The sequence below is a fragment of the Castanea sativa genome, chromosome 5, assembly GCF_040712315.1.
Source record: "Castanea sativa cultivar Marrone di Chiusa Pesio chromosome 5, ASM4071231v1".
NCBI lineage: Eukaryota > Viridiplantae > Streptophyta > Magnoliopsida > Fagales > Fagaceae > Castanea > Castanea sativa.
In genome coordinates this window covers 81,354,979-81,364,256 of record NC_134017.1, presented here as the reverse complement: position 1 = coordinate 81,364,256, position 9,278 = coordinate 81,354,979, and the positions used below count along the sequence as shown (strand labels likewise).

At 34.8% G+C, this 9,278-nt stretch overlaps 1 protein-coding gene and 1 pseudogene across 1 annotated transcript; both read right to left on the bottom strand.

Annotated features, from left to right (window-relative positions):
* Positions 1–1,314: 1,314 nt before the first annotated feature.
* On the bottom strand, positions 1,315–2,774 carry LOC142636604 (flavonol sulfotransferase-like). The gene has a single exon (XM_075810875.1). The coding sequence runs from the start codon at positions 2,636–2,638 to the stop codon at positions 1,607–1,609; it is 1,032 nt and encodes a 343-aa protein (XP_075666990.1). The 5' UTR covers positions 2,639–2,774; the 3' UTR covers positions 1,315–1,606.
* Positions 2,775–5,552: 2,778 nt separating this feature from the next.
* On the bottom strand, positions 5,553–7,140 carry LOC142635929 (flavonol sulfotransferase-like; annotated as a pseudogene).
* Between the last annotated feature and the right edge of the window lie 2,138 nt (positions 7,141–9,278).

The following is a 9,278-nucleotide window of genomic DNA, read 5'->3' as shown; positions in this document are numbered from 1 at the left end:
ACCAAATTAAGCTACAACAAGACCAACTATACACCAAGATACAACTTTGCACTCAAGTAATACCAATCACTTTCTCAAAAAAAAAAAAATAATAATAATTATACCAATCAGAATTACTGAGAAATACAAACTAAAATTACAAAGAGCCAAAGGCATGCTCAAAAGAAGCAAGATATGCAATCATAAATGAAGCAAACTCCTAAATAAACGAGAAGAGGACACTGATAAAATTATAAAACCCAAACAAAAAGCCTAAGCTAAAACAGAATAAAATAATTTTCAACCCAATATCTATCATGGGATCGATCTACAATCTAGATTGCAGTTTTGACAACTTTCTATATCTTTATATATATATATATATATTGGAAAGTATATTTCACCTTCCAGGTCAAAGAAGACAAAATCAGGACATTGATTTGAAGAGAAAATTATGAGATTAACTGCTAGAGATATCATGGGATTTAGACAATTAATATGCAATTCAAATTCAAATTATTTTTAACTTTTATATGAAATCCCATTATAAATATGCCCTTGTAATGTGTTATCAAATCCAGTGAATTTAAAATATAGTTTTTTGGCCTTTGGTGGTGTGGATGTGGGTCTTAGTGACTGAAGCACTTTAATCTTTTCTATTTTTTCCTTCTTATATTTTCTTGATGTTCCATACTATTTCAAATTTTCACATGGTCTTTCTTGTGGTCAATTGCTTCCGTTCTTTCACATTTATTGTTGTTTTATTCGACCAAACTCATATCTGTCATTCTGCCAAATTTGTTCCCAAAAGAAAAAAAAAATTAAAAATCACTACACCCTGTTCCCAGATCTGTTCAGGATGCGGCACTAGAGCTTTGAACTAGTGCTTACGAGAGGAATCCATGATGCATTGATGCCCCAATAATCTTCTACACTTGGCTCTTGGGTGCAATCAATTACTTGTTACATAGCTATCACATGAGCATTGCAAAGAACACAGGAGCCTTGCGTTTACAGACAACATTTGCTATTGCATTGCATGGTCAAATTTGCTGTCAACACAGCGTATGCTCTAAAAGTCAGATGGATCCCTCAATCTTAAGGTTCGATCTTCAACGCTTTTGTAGGGACCTGAAAGGTCTTGCTTAATGCTTATCGACATACAATACAAGTGCCAACATGTGGTATCAATGCGAGCTGAAACAGAGTAAAATTGCAAGTTGGTGCTCTGCTTTCTTCCTTTATTTCGTTTGTAGGGTATTTTCAATTATGTGTTCCCTATTGCAGAAGTCATTAGTCCCGATGTTAACCAAATCACATTAATCTTCAAAACTAAGCCAAAGAACAAAAGAAAAAAAAATAATGGTATTGAGGGTCAAGATTATACATGACCTTGCAATCTTAAGTAACAACAATTAAAAGACACTAAAAAAATACATTAATACATCATGTAACACTCACTGGAATCAGCTAGCCTCAATTTATTAACCTATGAATGCGTCCTTACACCAAAATGATAATACTCCATTGTGTTTGACAAGCTAAAACAAGCCTTTGTGCCACATTTTATTAAGTCGCCATACTCAACTAATTTGATGGAAGCCATGAAAGAGTGTAGACCGCCAGTTCATGCATTAGATGAGAAGTGAAACGTCAAGCCTGAACCTTTAAGCTTTTCCTCAGTTATTTGATCGAGACGCACTGCCATTTCAAGTTTAAGATGATTCTTCCAATCTCCAACTTCACCTTTCCTAAAAAATGAGCTATTTTTTAACGACAAGAAGTTGGTTCCAACTTGCGTGATTCCACTTTTATTCACCTCTAAACTAGACAAGTTCTCAAAACTACATAGGCTTACAATCTTATGCACCATACCTTTTTGTTCTTCATCCGAGGAAAAAGGGTAACCCATGAATTGAGCTAGTTTCTTTATACAGGATATAGTGTCATTTTTCAAATCTTCATACTTCAGAAATAGTACCTTCTCTGGTGATTCCAAACTTGCTCTCCAATACCCTAATACATGATCCCAATATGGTCCAAATGAAGAAAATCCTTCACAAAAAAACTCAAATGCGTCCTCCAAATGCAGATCTTTCGAGGCTGAGGCATCCGTGGCCTTAGGATTCATCTTGCGAACAAAGTGCCAAAGAGACACAAATACATCTTTTGGATCCCTGCATATGTAGACAATTTTACAACCAGAATCTATAACAGATTTTGGCAAGGAAGTGTAGGGAATGTGTGTTGCCAAAAGTGGAACATCTAGATCTAAATTTTGTGGGTTTGAGCGAACTTCAGTCTCCAAGAAGGGAACACAATCATGAGCTAGTCTGGTGAGTAAAGGGCTTGCAGGCTCATCAAAATGAGATCGCGTCATAACTGCAAAACTCAAAGCCTTTAGCCAAGTTGTGCCAGATTTTGGAGCACTACTCAAGATCACATTGTTGGGTTGTGGCATGAAGTGGTCTTGAGCCCGCAAGACTCCTTTTAAACTGTATGCACTCCACCAAAAACCTTCATGCTGATGGAGATCCGCTACCCAAATACCCTTTCTTTGTGGCGTGGTTGAGATGATCTCTTTGTATTTTTCATGGGTTTTTGGATCAGACCAATACTCTTCTGGCCCGTTACACGTTATACCATGGTTCTGGTTCATTTTGGAAGAAGAGAATTCTATTGGTGGAAACTAGAAAGCAAAACAAGCTCGGAATATATTGGAAATGTATACCTAAATGGGAAGCAAGGGCATTAGTATAAATACTAAGTTAGGTACATCATTTTGCTATTCAAAACTTACTTTATAGATCACATATAATATCATTGCAATAGGCACATGCGCATGCATGTCCTATAAGAGTGGGTCAGAGTCTACATTTTCTCTCGAATCAATCAAAGTTTGTCGGCAGAATCAATCGCACAATTAAAGGCTTTTGAACCAAATTTAATCAAGTAATGGTCATGTGTCCTCGTTTTTTAATCAAGTAATTGGCAGATAGACCCCATTAGAATCAAATTTAGATCTCATTTCAATCATTTTGAACTACCCTGCTCGACACAAATAAATAATTGTCGTGCATTTGAATCATGAACCTAACCAATTACTTAGATTATACAGCATGTGTTTCATGCTGTATAATCTCCTTTCTTTTTGTTGTGTTTCTACGCTAGGTGTATTTATATACCTAATAAAATTTTCTGTTCATAAAAAAAAAAAAAAAAAATTGCACCTAACCAATTATTTATTTATTTTATCTATACTAATTATAACAATGTAATGTTGCATGAGTGTCACATCAATCATTTCTTAAAACGTATCCTATTACCTGCCTGGCACTACCTCGCATGATTCATAGCCTTGGAGGCCCATGGTCTTTGTTAATCAATTTTATATAGCTACTTGAAGTGCATTCCAACCCTCCACTTGTATGATTATTAGTTTTAATTTGGGTGCTTGTTCCATTAGAGTATGCTGCAAGCTGTAAAGGTACTGTTCAAGAGTCATTCTGTCATTAATGCGACCAACTGAATTGGTGCAGTGTATTGAATGTGAAGGTGATGGGTACTTTACTTAGAAATTTCCCATCTTCTTTACTTGCACGTCTCAAATTCTTTCCTCGGTCTCCAATCTTCTGGCCTAAGTAGCTTATCTACAGTCCTCTGAGGAGTGTTCGCTCCTTGGGCTCCTCTAGCGATCCGTTTCCTCAGTTTCCTCTAGCGATCCGTTTCCTCAGTTTCAACATCGGGGCTCTTATCAATGTGTTGGGCCAGGGCTAGTGAGAAGCAGGGCCCACTTTCTCCTCGGGTCGGACCTGCTTGGTAATATTCCTCCTTCGAGCCTCACCCTCCCACATTAACCCCCCAAAACTCCACTCTCTTTGCCATTTGAGGGAGTGGGGTTTTGGAAAGAGGTAGGAGGTTGGCACGTTTTGGATGTGTTACCATGTAGAAGTGTGTTTTCACCTGTCCCTTACACGTTCTTGACACTTCAGTATCCTTAATGTGGCAGTTAATGTAGCAAGTGGCTGCGTGTCCCCCACGTTCTACGATGTGATGGAGATCCAACGGCTGAGATTTTACCAAATTAATGGGCGGGAAAATTATTGCTCTCTTTTTACCCTTATATAAAGGGGTGTGAAGATAGCTCGCTTCACTTTTAGAGAAAATCACCTGTCCCTCAAAGAGTTTGCCTAAGGAGCCTAGCTTTCTACTCTCGTAAGTTACCTTAAGTTCATACTTAGGATATAATTCCCTCTTTCCATTATTATATTTTTTTTTGTTCTTTCACTTTTTGGGATGGGTAAGTTTGCTAGCTTGGTGAATACTCTTTAAAATAAGGAAACCTTGAGGGCTAGATACAATATTCCTACTAGGGTTGAGTTAGAACATTGTCGTTTAGGGGAGTGATACACCAAGAGACCAACTGAGGCCATCGTCATCCTCATGATTGCCTTTATAGAAGGCGGAGTGGAGATTCCCATGGGTAGGGTAATGAGGGATTTCCTAATCCTCTATAGACTATGTCCCACCTAGTTTTCCCCAAACATATTTAAGATATTAGACAGTGTAGATAGCTTACTTAGAAAGATGGGTGTCAACCCATCTCATCACAATGTCAACTGGGTGTACAGTTGACATTGTGATGAGAGTTCTATTCGTAGGAACTAGGAAGCAAAACTAGCTCGAAATATATTGGAAATACACCCAGTTGACATTGTGATGAGAGTTCTATTCGTAGGAACTAGGAAGCAAAACTAGCTCGAAATATATTGGAAATGTATACGTATCTAAATGGGAAGCAAGGCCATAAATAGTAAGTTGGTTATCATTTTGCTTTTCAAAAGTAATTTATAGAATACATATAATTTCATTGCAATAATAATAAGATGTAGGCACATGCATGTCCTGCCATTAGCAACACCCAAAAACGTACTAGCTATAAGAATGAGTCAGAGTCTACGTTTTCTCTCGTATCAATCAAAGTTTGTCAGCAGAATTCCAAAACAAGTTCTGAGTTTCTCGGCCCCAAACAATATAAAAGTTTTTGGATAAGGTCATGTGTCGTCTAGTAATGGGCACATATTATTATTCACATTGAACGCCAATCTGCCACACTATAGTGCTACCCCATTAGAATCAAATTTAGGTCTCATAATTCAATCATTTGAATACCCTCCGCGACACATGCAGATAATTGTTGTGCTTGTGCATGATATCTTTCATGCACCTAACCAATTAATTCAAGCGACCTCACAATACAATATGGATAAGAGTACAATTACAAGTTGCAGAGGTCATTAATCTTGATGTAGTCTAGATCATATCAATCTTCAAAATTAAGCCATACAACAAAAGGGAAAGAAAAAAAGGAAAAAAGAAAAAGAGAAAGTAAAGAGAACAATAATGACGTTGAGGCTTCAGATTACACACGACGTTGCAATTATTTCAAGTTTTATCAAACCATTCGTCCTAGTGTTAATTTGACATGCTAAATCAAGCCTTGATGCCATTTTTTATTTAGTTTCCATACTTTAAACTATTTTGATGCCAGCCATGAAAGGAGTACCGTAGATTCATCCTTTAGATGAGACATGCAATGTCAAGCCAGAACCACTTAGCTTTTGCTCAATTATTTGATCGAGTCGTATTGCCATTGTAGGTGTAAGATGATTCTTCCAGTCTCCAATGTTGCCACTCCTAAAAAAGGCATTGGTTTTGGCTTTTGACACAATGGCTCCAACTTGTATGATTCCACTTGTATTCACCTCCAAACTAGGCCTTTATAATCTTTTGCACTACACATTTCTCTTCTTCCTTCAACGAGAAAGGGTAACCTATGAATTGAGCAATTTCTTTTACCCAATATATAGTCTCATTCTTTAGATCTTCATACTTTAGAAACAGTATTCTCTCTGGGGATTCTAAACTTGCTCTCTAATATCCTAACACTGTAACACATGATCCCAATATGGTCCAAAAATAGATAATCCTTCACAAAAGAACGCAAACGCACCTCGCAAATGAATTTCTTTCATGGGTGAGGCCTCCATGCCCTTAGGACTTAGCTTGTTAGAAAAGTGCCATAGAGAGACAAATACATCCTTTGGATCCCTGCATAGGTAAACAATTTTACAACTAAAATTCATAATGGATTTTGGTAAGGAAGTGTAAGGAATGTGTGTAGCCACAAGTGGAACATCTAGATCCAATTTTTGTGAATTTGAGCTAAGTTTGAACTCCAAATAAGGTACACAATCATGAGCCAGTCTGGTGAGTAAGGGGCTTGTAGACTTGTTGAAATGGAATTGGGTCATAATGGCACCAGATTTCGGAGCACTACTCAAAATCACATCATTAGGTTGAGGCGTGAACTGGTCTTGAACTGACAGGATTCCTCTTAAGTCGTGTGCACTGCACCAAAAACCTTCATATTGGTAGAGATCCACAACCCAACCACCGTTTCTTCTTGGGATGGTAGAAATGATCTCTTTGTATTTGTTATGGATTTTTGGATCAGACTTAGAGTCTGTTTGGATAGAACTTATTTGGCTGAAACTGAACACTGAAAACTGAAAATACTGTAGCAAAATAATTTTTAAATGTATAAATAGTACCGTGAAACCTATTTTTAATGAAAAAATGGCTGAAAAGTGATATTTGTGGGTTCATAAACAGCATATGGATACACTGTTCACAGGAAAAGTCAACATTAGCGGCTGAAAAAAAAAAAAAGAAAGGAAAGCTGAGTTTTTTGCGTGTTTACTGTCTGCAACTGTAGCGTGGGTCCCATGTCCAAAATGCAGACGCTGAAACGTAGGAAATACCGGATCCAAACGCTACCTTACACTCTTCTTTCTCGTTTCTTTTTGAACCAAAGTTTTCATTTTGAAAGAGAAGAGGAGTCAATTGGTAGAAAGCAAAACTAGCTAGCTAGGTATATATTGAAAATGTAAACCTGAATGGGGAAGAAAGCCATTGCAATAAAAAGCAAGTTGAGTTCATCATTTGCTTTTCAAGTTTGCCATTTCAGAGGATAGGGTCATTAAAAAGTTTCACACCTTCACTCAAACTAATTAGATCAGATATCATTTCATTTGCAACAATAGGCACATGACTCCTGCCATTTGCATTGCCCAAAAACGGCTCTGCTAGCTCTAACATGTGCCTCTTCTGAATTTAAAGATGGCAAAAGATTAACCTAATGATCTGTCACCAAGCTCAAAATGTCTCAAAAAGTGATTTAATCGTGAAAGACTAGAAAAGATTTTGTGAATTTTTTGCATGAAATAATTAGTGTCTTACTCTCACATGCAACAAATGGGATTTACTCACCTATTATACATAGCATTAAAAAATAAACATCAAATTGTATTTAAGAAGATTAATCTCATCCTAACAACCTAGAAGAGCTAACCTATCCCGTGCTTAGTAGCCTTAATTATTAAGATGAAGGATAACAAGATAATTATCTTGTTAACACCTAACACCACCAAATAATAACAATCCTTTGCGAAGATGCCAACCAATGACAAAACCAAGAATTTGTTGGGGGAGACCAAAACTTGGACAAAAATTCTTGGATCATTCCAGAATAAGAAATAGAAAAAATATATAAACAAAATAAAGATACAAATAGGAGTTTGATATATCAAAATGGAATTCGTCCTTCCTTTATATCGTTAAATTTATCTATATTTAATTTTGTATGGAATTTTGTTACAATTTTCCTTTTGATATATAAAATCAAAGTGTCTATTAAAATATCATTTTTCATTTAGTTGTGGATCTTTGTTTTGATAATATTAATGATTGAAATTGTTAGTTCACAACAATAAGAATTAGAATAATAAGTACAAAATACAATAACTCTATAAACAAATTCGCTTTTTTTTTTATTAATCATCTAGTATTTAGTAGCCGTTGAAACAATGAAAAAAAAAAATATAACTACCTTTTGAAGTGTAGATATCAAACTATATTAGGTAAAAAAAAATTGACGCGCCTCTCAAAGATCTAAAACTGAATAAAATAAGCTACTACATTCTCAAAACTGAATAAAAAACTTAATTATATGTTCACTAAAACTGATTATATGACCCTTGTAGTTGAGAACTAAATGCAGTATAAAAACATATAATTAATAGTGATGCTAAATTGTAAAGTCATGTAAAACAAATTTGAAGTAATTGTTTGAGTGGCGTCAGGCAACATGATAGCACTGAAATTTCGAAGACTCAAAACTTTTAGTTTTGGGCCCCAAGTAAGACAATTATGTAAAATTCAGATGAAATATACACTTACTTAAAACGCATTTTTTTAATTTGGTAAGGATGTGGTATAAAACTCATCTTTTACACCATCTAATAAGAAATTATCACATCAATTTCTTACTTAAAACGCAATACATTCTAAAACACATAATAATATCTTAATAAACTCACAGTTAAGTTAAATTTTCAAATGAAAATTAGAACTGATTAAGTGTAATTGTGTCTATTATTTAACGTGTAATATGATGATGTTACATATTAAGATTGGAAAGGTAAAACTTGGGTTTTATACCATATCCTTATTAAACTTAATCTTTGGTTATAATGCAGACATCATTTGTACTTTTTCTTAGTGAAGAATTTATTTCATTGGATTTTTTTTTAAAGTTAGTTGAAAAAATATTTTTATATTTGCTTTGGTAGGGCGCTCTAATGCCACATATATGATTTGGGTTTTTGAAGGCTCATTTTCAATTTCCAAATTGATGCCAATTGTTATTTAAAAAAAAAAAAAAAAAGAATTTGATGCCATATGGCCCATTCTTATAACCCATATATATATATGGCCATATGGCCCATTCTCTAACCCATATATATGTGGCCATATGGGCCATTCCAAGACAAAAACAAAATTTATTTTTTACTAACAAAACTAAAACAAATATCTTTTATATATATATATAAAAGCTGCATTCCAAAAAATGCAAATGACATATGCATTAAACTATGTTTTATATGACATTGGTAGTTGGTGCATGGAAGCTATAATTAAAAGTTTTGTACTTTGAGATTTGAGTTTTTTTTTTTTGGGTGATAATTTAATAAAAGTTGAAGGAGAAGTGATTCAAATCTTGAACATATTAGTTAAAATTACCAAAATGTGTATATTAAGCTACAAAGCTCTTGAGGAGATTTGAGTGTTGTTATACTATTTAACTCCCCCTATAAGATTGTTTTGGCATTTTTATTTTATTTTTCTGACATCAATAAAATTACTTACAATTAAGCATCATTATTGATTATATATTT